This window comes from Paramisgurnus dabryanus, chromosome 9, assembly GCF_030506205.2.
Source record: "Paramisgurnus dabryanus chromosome 9, PD_genome_1.1, whole genome shotgun sequence".
NCBI classification, from domain to species: domain Eukaryota; kingdom Metazoa; phylum Chordata; class Actinopteri; order Cypriniformes; family Cobitidae; genus Paramisgurnus; species Paramisgurnus dabryanus.
This window is the reverse complement of record NC_133345.1, coordinates 31599327-31612425: the sequence shown is the minus strand read 5'-3', so window position 1 is coordinate 31612425 and position 13099 is coordinate 31599327. Positions and strand designations below refer to the sequence as shown.

At 41.1% G+C, this 13099-nt stretch overlaps 1 protein-coding gene across 2 annotated transcripts; it reads right to left on the bottom strand.

Moving 5' to 3' along the window:
* Window positions 1-744: 744 nt before the first annotated feature.
* Window positions 745-12656, bottom strand: clns1a (chloride channel, nucleotide-sensitive, 1A). 2 transcript variants are annotated; one of them, XM_065257831.2, is made up of 7 exons: window positions 12268-12655; window positions 11543-11679; window positions 11312-11437; window positions 11105-11221; window positions 10748-10927; window positions 2521-2584; window positions 745-1012 (listed from the first exon to the last, which is right to left on the bottom strand). In XM_065257831.2, coding segments are annotated over exons 1-7 (744 nt in total). In that variant the 5' UTR covers window positions 12387-12655; the 3' UTR covers window positions 745-1011. The 2 variants fall into 2 exon arrangements, with proteins under 2 accessions (XP_065113903.1, XP_065139804.2); XM_065283732.2 differs by lacking the exon at window positions 745-1012 and having other exon boundaries at window positions 2517-2584; window positions 12268-12656.
* Window positions 12657-13099: the final 443 nt, after the last annotated feature.

Here is a 13099-nt window from a genome sequence, read left to right as displayed (position 1 = left end):
TTTCCCATTCATTTCAATTGGGGTCATTTTTACCCCCAAAGGGACTATTTATGTAACATTTTTTACGCCTCTTTAGAACGACTAAATCAAGCCCAGTTTTTTTATATGAATCTTGACAAATAATCTGGAAAAGTTAAGAAATCTTATTCCACTGAGATGAAGGGAACCATGTTTTTAAAACAAAGAAAAGTGGCTTGGGGGTAGGATTGACCACAAGGGTCTTAGTAGGGTAAAGGAATAGTTAAGCCAAAAATGAAAATGCAGTTATTTCCTCCTCTTCTAAACCTGTACAAGTTTCATTATTCTGCAAAAGACATTTTGATAAATGATGGTAAGCACACAGTTCACTGTATCCATTGACTTCCCATAGTAGGATAAACAAATACCATGGAAGATATTGGGTACCATGAACTGTGCGCTTACCATCATTTATCAAATGTTCAGCAGAAACTCATACAGCAGAAACTCAACTATCCCTTTAAGGCTTAAAGTTTCTTTATGCAAAACCTGTTTACTTTCTATTGCTGTTGTGGTGAAATGTGACCTGAACACATTCCTGATCCTGACAATGAGATGTACAACAAAATACTTTGATGAATTGATAAAATACTTCACATCCTGAAAGAACATACACAGGAAATGTCTCAAAGATCTGATATAATTAAATTGGTATTTTAGCTAAATATTCATTACAGCAACACACTAGAGAGAACATGAGAAGAAATAAGACAACACATTTAATAGTGACTTTGTACAAAAACAGCTGTATTTATTGAAACTAACATTAAACACAAACATTAATCCTTACAGGAGAATTATTTTGGTCTTTGGGGAAAACTACTCGTACGAAGTACATTAGTGAGACATATAAGTGCCGGGGTAAATGTCAGACTGCTCAGTAAATTCAGGGAAAGAGAGATTAGAAAAGAGATCGAGTGTATCAGTGAGTCAGTCAGTATCCCAGCATGCCTCAGTGAAGTGCTTTAATCAGCAGTTTACAGACACGCTCCATCTAGTAGAGAAAAAACACAAATGATGCAGGAGGAGCTCAGATTAAAAAGGTTAAAACATTTCTACACTGGTCATTTTTGTATCTGGCAATACTGACGATGTCAACCTAATATTAACTTTCCTCATATCATCTTTAGACTCATTTCCTGGTAAACAATGACTTTATTAAAGGGATATAAACGAATATTTTGATAAATGAGGGTAAGCACACACAACTGTTTGTAACCATTGACTTTCATTGTGTTTATCAGTAAAAATAAATTCATACAAGAAATTTAGAACAACATGATGATGAGAAAATGATGACAGCATTTTCATTTTTGGGTGAACTATCCCTTTAAACGGGACATTCACAATACTTTTTTAAGATGTAAAATAAATCTTTGGTGTCCCAGAGTACATATATAAAGTTCTAGCTCAAAATACCATATAGATAATTTATAATAACGTTTAAATTGCCACTTTGTAAGTGTGAACAAAAATGCATTTTTTGGGGTGTGTCCTTTTAAATGCAAATGGTGGTTTGTTGAAATTGAAACTTAATTGTGCTGTCAATTATTTTTTCTCTTTCTGCACTAAATGGCAGTGTCGTGGTTGTATAGTGCAGATTAAGGGGCGGTATTATTATTATAAGTTCCCTTTCTGACATCACAAGAGGAGACAGATTTCAATCTTTTCCACATACTTGCAGAGAATGGTTTACCAAAACTAAGTTACTGGGTCGATCTTTTTCACATTTTCTAGGTTTATTAAAGCACTGGGGACCCAATTGTAGCACTTAAAGGAACAGTATGTAGGATTGTGGCTAAAACTGGTATTGCAAAAACAAAACTTGTGGCTAAAACTGGTACTGCAATCACCCAACTAGTGGCCAATACACAAAATGACAACATAAACATCAGTTGAGGGCTGCAACTCCACTTTTTAAATGTCAATATCCTGGCCAGACCACTGTTGTCAGTGATATAAGTATTTGAAATGAAAATGATTTCTTAATTTCTAGTGACATATCAGGAACATTTTATGATTAATTGATATAAATTTCTTACATACTGTTCCTTTAAACATGGAAAAAGTCAGATTTGGCAAAACATGGCTCTGTTATTCTGACAACAGTGCAACGTTATCTCAACCAATGTTGTCAGTTTTGGGTGAGGCCTATCTGTTTATCTGCTAAGGAAGAATTAAAATGTTTTTGTACATTTAAGGCAGATTTCACTTTTAAACTCCCTAAAAAGTCCAAAGGGATTTTGTAAACACATTTAATTACACATTTTTGAACATGGACTGGAGTTTAAATCTGATATAATTGTTATCCAACCAGAACAGAAGAGAGAGAGTTTGCTTTGCATCACTGAAATGTAGCATCAGAAGCCAAAATTTTGTAAATGTATAGTACTTCTTCTCTTTCTCTTTCCTTTATTTATATAGCACCAGTAAACACAACGGACGTTGACCACTGTGCTTCACAAAGCATGAGGCAAATATGAGTTAGAGGTGTTTATTTACCAGTGGTCCACATCAGCATCATCAAACTGTCCAGCAACTGCGTTCGAGTCAACCTCCATTCCATCTGAAAGAAAGAAGAAACAGGTCAGTGTTTAAACACATATTAAATGACCCCCATCCTGCCCAGCACTTCCCCTGGAAGTGTAGTGTTCAGGAAATCCTGTTTATTTTAGAAACACACGGCCACTTATGAGCCCATGAGTGCTTTACTTTGATACATACATGCAATGTAACACAGATATGTTTTCAGTTGAATCAATCAGTCAATGGAGCACAAAGGCGTGTACACAAAGATGCCAAAAGAAACTATTGCTGCCACCTTGTGGATAGTTCTGCTTTACTATATTTCTATAGGAGAACCATGAACATTGGTCATTATATCAGGCTATATATATATATATCCTACAGATATTTAGTTTTAAGCACAATATCATCTACAACTACAATTACATCATTAGTGGTGTTTGCTAAGGGAATTATCACTACTATTAATACTTAATTTACAGAAAATTGTTTCTAAACAGAGTATAAATGTATTACTGAAAGACATTACAAACCTGTGAATTATAAAGTACTGAAATGTGGAGCTACAACGTGGAGTTACACAGTTTTTCCACATTTCTGTGTTCAGGATTATTTGGGTGTGGCTAAAATGGTGACTCGATGACACCCTGGAGCCACCAAGCATGGCCCTGCCCCTAACACAATCAAGAGCATCCATTCATATTGTAGCGGTATTTGAAAGTTAAGAGAGACTGCTACCAAAAACCCAAATAAGTGCGCACAACTGTCCCATGTCTTTAAACTGGCAAAGTGCAGTGCCTTTAATGTACACTAAAACCACACTCTCTCTAATACTGCTTCTGAGAGATATACAAGGCTATATGTATCCCATAATGCATCATTTTATGGATGTAAATCATGAGACTTGCCCAGACCTCGAAAAATGGTCACAGAAACTTTTAATTGTAAGTTAATAAATGAATATTAAACAATATTTTGGTAGTAACACGGAAAGTGTTGCACATTTCATTAGTGCAATCATTGTTATGTATTTTGTAAAAAAATCTGCCACTGCTTTTATCACGTAATTAGAAACAACATTAATTGTGTCGTTTATTCAGGGACTACTGAATAAACAATAAACTTACAGGTGCAAAGAATTCTGCTCCGTTTAAGTTCAGCAAATGTTTATTTTAAAGCGTTTATGTGTATAAAATTGTATACTGTTTTTTAAATAAATAAATAACAAATATGCTTTGGTGCAAATTGCTGCCACTACCTGGATTGACATTTTTACACTTACTAAGGCCCGGTCCCAAATGGCACACTTCAGTCTCGTGGTCTTAAATTGCGCGTGCTCGCTTAGTCTACAAGTCTGTGGAGTGTCCCATTTGTCATTTTTACACATCGAAGTGTGCTTATGAGCGCCCCCTTTTTCACCCTTGATGCGGTCTTCGGCGAAGCCCCCACTGCTGCAGGCTCCACACACTTTACCAACCCAGAAGTCCTTGCGAAAAAGCAATCAGATGACGGATGGGAGAAATTAACACTGATTAGCAACTTCTCCTCCTATTTCCGGCGTAATAATTGTAGGTGAAGCAGTTATCAACAGGAGTCCACAGAAACGTGTAAGTGTATTTGATTTTAGACTTGTGAAGTTTTAGCGCAGTGTCGTTGCTAAGAAACGCTCTCTTGTTTACCTTTGTCTCACGTGCTGCAATCCGCGTTTGTTCTCGCGTGTCTTCGCGTGCTTTAGTGTATTACAGTAAATACAGTAGTAGTTTCGGCCATTAACGTGTTGTTGATTGTTTTCGGGCGTGGCCAACGCCAGGAGAGTATTTAAACAGCAGTAAACAGTTCAGTCTTCAGGTGAAGCAGTTATCAACAGGAGTCCACAGAAACGTGTAAGTGTATTTGATTTTAGACTTGTGAAGTTTTAGCGCAGTGTCGTTGCTAAGAAACGCTCTCTTGTTTACCTTTGTCTCACGTGCTGCAATCCGCGTTTGTTCTCGCGTGTCCTCGCGTGCTTTAGTGTATTACAGTAAATACAGTAGTAGTTTCGGCCATTAACGTGTTGTTGATTGTTTTCGGGCGTGGCCAACGCCAGGAGAGTATTTAAACAGCAGTAAACAGTTCAGTCTTCAGGTGAAGCAGTTATCAACAGGAGTCCACAGAAACGTGTAAGTGTATTTGATTTTAGACTTGTGAAGTTTTAGCGCAGTGTCGTTGCTAAGAAACGCTCTCTTGTTTACCTTTGTCTCACGTGCTGCAATCCGCGTTTGTTCTCGCGTGTCCTCGCGTGCTTTAGTGTATTACAGTAAATACAGTAGTAGTTTCGGCCATTAACGTGTTGTTGATTGTTTTCGGGCGTGGCCTGCGGAGTTTCAGCCCACATTTGAAGCACTTATTAAAGCAGGCAGTCCACCGCGGCAGCGGTCGCGTGCAGCCCTCGTCGTGTGAAGACCGAAGAGTGTAAAGACCATCGACTCTACCTGCGCGACTCCACCGAGCAGGGACACCGACTGGGCACTTGAGTATTGCACTTTTTGTACTAACTTTTTATATTTTCCTATTTATCTATATAGCTCTCTTTTTCCTCTCTTTTACATTTCCTATTCTTATAATTTTACTATGTGCTTTCAAATCTCTACTGTCATTACAACTCGTAAATCTGTTGTATCACGTCGCCGTGGGAGAAATATTAATAACCTCCGCACTCTCCCACCTTCCACTATTGCCTCACTCTCTCTTCCCATTGGCTTATGGAACTGCCAATCTGCTGTCAACAAAGCAGATTTCATTACTGCCATTGCCTCACATTCTGGCCTTTCTGTTTTAGCACTTACTGAGACATGGATTAAACCAGAGGACACGGCCACTCCGGCTGCCCTCTCCAACAACTACACTTTCTCACACAGTCCTCGCACAACAGGAAGGGGTGGAGGAACTGGTCTGCTCATCCCAAAGGACTGGAAATTCCAACAGCAAACCCCCTCATGTGACAGCAACTCTTTCGAATCGCATATTGTTACTATCATCCACCCTACTAAAATGCATTTTTTAGTTATCTATCGCCCCCCAGGTCAACTTGGACACTTCTTGGAGGAGTTAGATGTACTTCTGTCTTCATTCCCTGAGGATGGTACTCCTTTAGTAGTACTTGGTGACTTCAATATCCACCTGGAGAAACCACAGGCAGCTGACTTCAACACCCTGACTGCGTCGTTTGACCTCAAGCGAGTCCCTACTTCACCAACACACAGGTCTGGTAATCTTTTAGATCTTATCTACACACGCTGTTGTTCCACCTACCACACCCAGGTCACCCCACTTCACACATCTGATCACTTCCTAATTACTCTCGACCTCGACCTGACTCCCCCTGTCGCTACATACGATCCCCCATTGGTCACGTTCAGGCGCAACCTGCGCACGCTCTCTCCCTCCCGCTTATCCTCTGCGATTGTTTCCACGCTGCCCGCTCCCAGCCAACTCTCTCTGTTAGATACTGACAATGCCACAGACACACTTTGTTCCACTCTTACATCCTGCTTAGACACATTATGCCCTCTGACATCTGGACCGGCCCGGGTCACACCTTCTGCTCCTTGGCTAACTGAGGTTCTCCGTGAGCATCGCTCCACACTCAGGGCTACAGAGAGGAAGTGGCGCAGATCGAATGATCCTTCTGATCTCTGCCTCTATCAGTCTCTTCTTGCCTCCTTCTCCAAGGATGTCTCCTCTGCAAAGACCCTATACTACCATTCAAAGATTAACAACTCACCTGACTCTCACACTCTCTTCAAGACCTTCTCTACCCTTCTTTGTCCCCCTGCCCCTCCACCTTCATCCGACCTAACGGCTGATGATTTTGCTTCCTTCTTTGTGAAGAAAACGAAAACTATTAGCAGTCAGTTCTCCGAGCCGCCGCTTCTTGCGCATTCTCAAATCCCTGAGACATGCTCCCTTCCCTCCTTCTCTCTCCTATCCGAAGCAGATGTTTCCAAGGTCTTGGCTTCTAATCATCCGACTACCTGCCCGCTAGATCCCATACCCACCCATCTCCTCCAGGCCATCTCTCCGTCTGTTATCCCTGCTCTCACTCACATTATCAATTCATCCCTTTCCACTGGCACCTTCCCTGTAGCATTTAAAGAGGCCCGGATAACCCCGTTGCTGAAGAAACCCACTCTCAATCCTGCTATGCTAGAGAACTACAGACCCGTTTCTCTTCTTCCCTTCATTTCCAAGACTCTTGAACGCATTGTGTTCAACCAGCTCTCCACTTTCTTCACACAAAATAACCTCCTGGATAGCAATCAGTCTGGATTCAAAAGTGGTCACTCCACTGAGACTGCGCTGCTATCAGTCATTGAGGCCCTAAGGCAGGCAAGGGCAGCCTCCAAATCATCTGTGCTGATCTTACTGGATCTATCTGCAGCTTTTGACACCGTCAATCACCGCATCCTCCTGTCGACTCTCATGTCTATGGGTGTCACTGACACAGCGCTTTTATGGTTCAAGTCGTACCTCTCAGATAGGTCATTTCGGGTATCCTGGAGAGGTGACGTCTCCGAACCCCAACGTCTAGATACCGGGGTCCCTCAAGGCTCTGTGCTTGGACCGCTGCTCTTTTCGATATACATGACATCCCTGGGCTCTGTCATTCGGAAACATGGCTTTTCCTACCACTGCTATGCAGACGACACTCAACTCCACTTGTCGTTCCACCCTGATGATCCTACGGTTTCTGCCCGCATCTCGGCATGCCTGAGGGACATCTCACTCTGGATGAAGGATCACCATCTCCAGCTTAACCTTGCTAAGACAGAACTGCTTGTCATATCATCCGAACCAAAGATTCAGCACAACTTTTCCATTCAGCTAGGTTCCTCGACCATCACGCCTTCCAAGACGGCCAAAAACCTGGGAGTGGTCATTGATGATCGGCTTAGCTTCACGGACCATGTTGCCAGCACCGCTCGCTCTTGTAGATTCATCCTCTACAATATTAGGAAAATTAGACCTTTCCTAGATGAGCATGCTACGCAGGTCCTGGTCCAAGCTCTTGTCCTGTCCAGGCTGGACTACTGCAATGCGCTACTGGCAGGACTTCCAGCCTGCACGACCAAACCCTTACAGATGATTCAGAACGCAGCGGCAAGAGTGGTCTTCAATGAGCCAAAGAGGGCGCACGTCACTCCTCTCTTTGTCAAGTTACACTGGCTTCCTATAGCAGCCCGCATCAAATTTAAGGCTCTGCTCCTGGCCTTTAAAACCACCACTGGGTCAGCACCCCCTTACCTTCGCTTGCTTATAGAGCCTTATGTACCCTCTCGATCACTGCGCTCTGCCACCGAGCGACGACTTGTGGTACCATCTCAAAAAGGGAAGAAAACACTAACGCGTACCTTCTCAGGAACTGTCCCACAACTGTGGAATGATCTGCCGGTCGTGACACGATCAGCTGACACTGTAGCTGTCTTTAAGACTCGGCTAAAAACCCATCTCTTCCACCATTACCTAACTTCCTAATTACAGATTTACTATCTTTATTTAGTTACCCTTCTCTTTATCTCTTTCTCTATCTACCTTCCTCTTTATCTAAAAAAAAAAAAAAAAAAAAAAAAAAAAAAAAAACCACTAACATACCCTTGGCTATGTATATTGTGTTGGACTTGATGAGACTATTTCCAGTGCACTTATGTATTGCTGTTCTTATGTTGCCATAATTGCTTCTATTGTCTACCTCACTTGTAAGTCGCTTTGGACAAAAGCGTCTGCTAAATGACTAAATGTAAATGTAAATGTAAATGTAATACTTGGGTCTGTCCCAAAATACGACTCTGGTGCACCCTTGTGGACTTGTGTCAAGGGTCCCAAGGTCTGCACTACATGATGTCATCAAAGGTGGACTCTGAGGAAGTCCACAAGTCCGGAGTGTGCCATTTGGGACAGGGCCTTCGTGTGTCCTATCGGTTGAATAATTCTACATACACACATAGGGCCCTATCTTGCACCCAGCGCAATTTACTTTGTCAGTGACGCATGTATCATTCGTATTTTGCACCGGTGCACAGCGGGTTTTTCCCTCCACAGACGCACGTCTGCAAACTAGGGAATGAACTTGCGCTCCCTGGGCGGTTCAGCGCAAAAAAGTAGGCGTGTTCCGGCGCAAACCATCCCTGATGCTATTTTGCAGTTTCAAAAAACAATTGCGCCACTGACCAGAAAAAAATAGTCTAAAGTCAGTGGCATACACTTTGCTTATCTAATCTACACAGATGCAACAGTTATTTTTGCAAATCATAAATTGTTACAATAAAAAATATTAACACATGAGATAAGGAAAATCATAGTGGTGAGCATTGTGGTGATAGTTTTTATTTATTGTGTGGCTGCGTTAAAAAATTCTCATGCAAATAACGATTAAAATATTTTCATAAGTTTGTTGTGTGGCTGTATTCCATTTATTTTATGTAAATAATAATTAAAATGTTTTCATAAGAAACTTAAATGTATGTGAACTTGATTTGTAAGAGTACTTTGGGGTTGGACCTTGCTTACGTTTCTTGGTTCTGATTTCAAAGCCCCCAAACTCTTTCAGCGGTGAGGGTGGACGCAGCGATGTCCTCTGCTGGTGTCTGTGTAGAGGCAGATCCACCTCCCGTTACACGGCGTGCCCGATTTATGCTGGCAAGCTTGGGATTCCCCCGTCTCCTGACATCATTGTAGCGCTTGGCGCAACGATGGGGATGCCAGCTGATGAGACAATTGTGGCTATTTCCTCCCACGCCTGTTTAACCTACGCTGATTTGGGCGGGTTTCTCCTATCCTCATACAAAACAACTTCTCTGTCTTTGACTGCTCTTACAAGAACGTGGGTCTCCTCGGCTGTGAACCGCTCCTGGCATGCGCCTGGTAAATCCGTCATAATAATAGCAACCCGCCATGGAACTTGCGCCCTTGCGTTTAAAGGGAATGTTGGATAGCGTTCCGATTGGTTTATTTGACGTTACCCCCAAACCACACCTATGAATAATAAACCTACTTCAGACCAACCCCTTATTGATTTGCCCCTGGCGCAAGAGTTATTTCTCCTGCCAGGAAAATAGCAACAGCGCCCAAGATCCGCCCACAAAGTCACTTGCGCTTTGCGCTTCGCACTTGCGTTTGAGATCATTAAAATAGGGCCCTTAGGATCTTTACGCCTACTAGAACACTTGGGCCAAATACAGGAATACAAGATGTAAGTAGTCAAGTGCACAAACCACAAGTGTGGGTATTTGGATGCAGCCAGAAACAGCAGCTTTCCCGTAAGGGCGTGGTTTCAGCGCAGACAGTGGACACGCCGCCAGCGTTTGAGAGCAGAGTCCCGTTTCCTATTTTATTTATTTGCCGTTTCTTTTAATCATTCAAATTTGAGTGGGTGGTTAATATCAAATTTTTGTGTTTGTGGTGTCCCAAACTGATAACAGATTTAACTCTTTCCCCGCCATTGAACAGTTATCTCGTCAATTAAGAGAAAACGCTTCCCTGCCAATGACGAGTTTTTACGTCAATCCATATTTCCGCTATTTTCCACTAGGTGCCGCTCTTACTCAACTTTTAAAACCCTGAAGCATCTACAGATCCAAAAGCAGTAAAAACGGTGCATGTTTTGATCATCGCTCTAAATCTGATCTCTAAGAAAAGTCTTTTACAAAAATGTAATTATCTCAGCTTTTTGTTGAAAATTTGGTATTTTGCAGAAACTTACCAATAATTTGAGAGGTGATCAAAATTAAGATAGGATGCAACAGGGTTTTTTTTAACAGAGGGTCTGTTCTTACATTTGATATATTGTATGTTTATATATTTAAAGAAGAACATTAAACTTTTGTAAAAAACATTAAAATGCTTGCAACTTTTTTTTAAATGCTGGCGTGGAAAGAGTTAATATCAGACTTAACACAGACTTTAAATTCAGGTGTGGAAAACTTAAACTGCAACTCATGTAACAGATGATAAAATTATAAATCTATTGGTTTCTATGTTTTTTAATTGGACCAGTATGCAACCACCTAGCCATACTGATATGCTACAAAAGATGCAAAACTCTAATAAATGTTTACGGGATCTACAGTAACAATAACTCTTGTAACAATGTTTTGCAAACAATGCCTACCATAGCGCATTTTCAATTATTTTTTCAATAATCAGCTTTTTTTAAACACACACAGACCTTCAAATTCAGCTGAGGCCTGGTCCGTTCTGACTCCCGCCATGTGGTACTGCTGAGCGACTGACTGGGCCAACATCCCCTCCAATCGGTCCAGTGTGGCCTGACCCTCAGACGTCAGATGAGACAGACCCTCCTCATAAGTGTAAAACGTAGGTATGTCTCCATGACCCTGCTCTTGTTCTTTAAAAAAAAAAAATGAGAGAACCACTGTGAGGCGTGAGACAGAAAACTGCAGTAACCATATTTAACAACAATTATAGGCTATACAGCCTTAAAATAGTCTGTTTGGATTGCATCATTTGTTTGTTTCACATTTTGTGAAGAGCCTCAATGCATTATGGGTAGAGAAACACTCACCTGCCTCCTCTACATCATACTCCTCTCCTTCATAATCTTCATCATCATCCGTCTCAGCATCCTCTGGGTCAGGATGCAGCGCCTGACAGTCACACATGGCCGAGAACATGGACTCCACTGCATACAAACACATATTCACAAACGAGGACGAAGATGAAGAAGCACTGAATCATTCTCATTAACTGTGTTTGTTTCACACTGACTCACGTGCAGCTTTATCACTGGGCACAAAGCGAATCTCTGTAATGGTTTCTGAACCCTCACTGCCACTGTCACTCTCATCTTCTCCTGCATCATCTGGACCTTTATCCTCCATCTCCTGTTCACCTTCATCTGAAAGACACAATAAAGATCGTTCATGCCAAACACACAATACATTATCAGTAAATCATTTCATTGCAATCCGATCATGATGGTGTTTGGTAGATGATGCCTTACCATCCAGTTTTGCATTGACCATCACATAAAGATGTTCCTCTGGGAATGCTCCAGGATCTCGTGAGATTGCGTGCAGACTGATGGAGGGATACTCGAGAGAGAAACCCATACCTGACCCATCAAACCATGACAATTGCCTGAAAGGACACAGCAGGTCAGAAATGATGCAAATATGCCAACTTTAATGCTAATGGTGGTACTGCATTGCCAATTCATTGTGGCAGCATCATGGCACAAACATGGTTTCAGAAGATTATACCATGGTACTCAGCTGTAATAAAAATGCTGTATGGTAAAAAAAATGACCAGGACATGTTTTCAACATATTTCATGACATTTTACCCAAAATAATAATAACAGTTACCATAATTGTGCTTTTGGACATGAACCATGGTATAACAGTGTTTTTGATAACAGCACCACATATATAATATGGGTTAAGGGCATAATATCATTCCAATTGTGCTTAAAAAAAAAGAAAAAAATTATCCATGTACCATGGTTGATATGGTAAAACTCCCTGTCAGGGTAAATCTCAAACTGTAATAGCATCAATTCCCATCACTGTGCCATGTTGTTGTCATAAGTACTTTTATAAGATGTTTATACAAGTAAATAAACTATTAAACATGTCAACATGTAGTAAATACGTGTAATATGAACACAAATCGTATTTAATAGTTTATGAAAAGTTAAAACAAGCAACAATACTGAAAGAAACTCACGCCTCAGCCACAAACAGGGTCCCTGACCCCAGCCTCTTCCCGTCCAGAACCGCTGTTGTATCGGCCTGCTGAAGTTTGATGCCCTCGCTGGGTGGAGGTAAACTCTTCAATACAACCATCACGATAAATATTATTATTATTATTATAGGAAATGTCTGTGTAGCTGCTGAATGCACGGACACTGGTGCTGTACTGACACGCGGCACTTCTCAGCTCACTCTTCTTTACTCACACTCAAATATTTACGCTCTCTTGAGCTGCATTTACACGCGCGTAAAACGCGAACAGTTTGCGTGGCGAGGAACTTTGAATGTTTTAATAACTCGGAAAACCGCGGTCATGCGTCACTTCTTTGGGTCTCATTCATTTCTAACGGACGTTCCTGTGAAACGCACGTGGATCTTCCACCAGAGGGCGCGTCACGGACCAAACAACCGAACTCTCCGTTGAAGCTCAGTGACTTTTGAAGATTTTTATCGTCATAGAAATATGTGTTTCAAAAAATATATATATTTTTTAATTTATTAGACACACAAATGAATAACAACGAATCGAAAATGTGCGTCAGATATATTAAATAAATAATTAACCTTGTAATCGCAAACGATTCTGATTGGTCCAGCGCTGAGGAGAGTAACAGTTACCACATGACGAAGCCGTCGCTGCTTCATTTCATTGGTTGTATGAGTGATTAGTTTCATCGGTCGAAATGTTGATATTAATCTAAAAAATACAGCAAAGAGCTAAATAGAATAAATAACTATTTGCATTAAATATTTTACATAACATAGCACAGGTTATTTGTAAGTATTTAACCATTTGTACTTAGGAC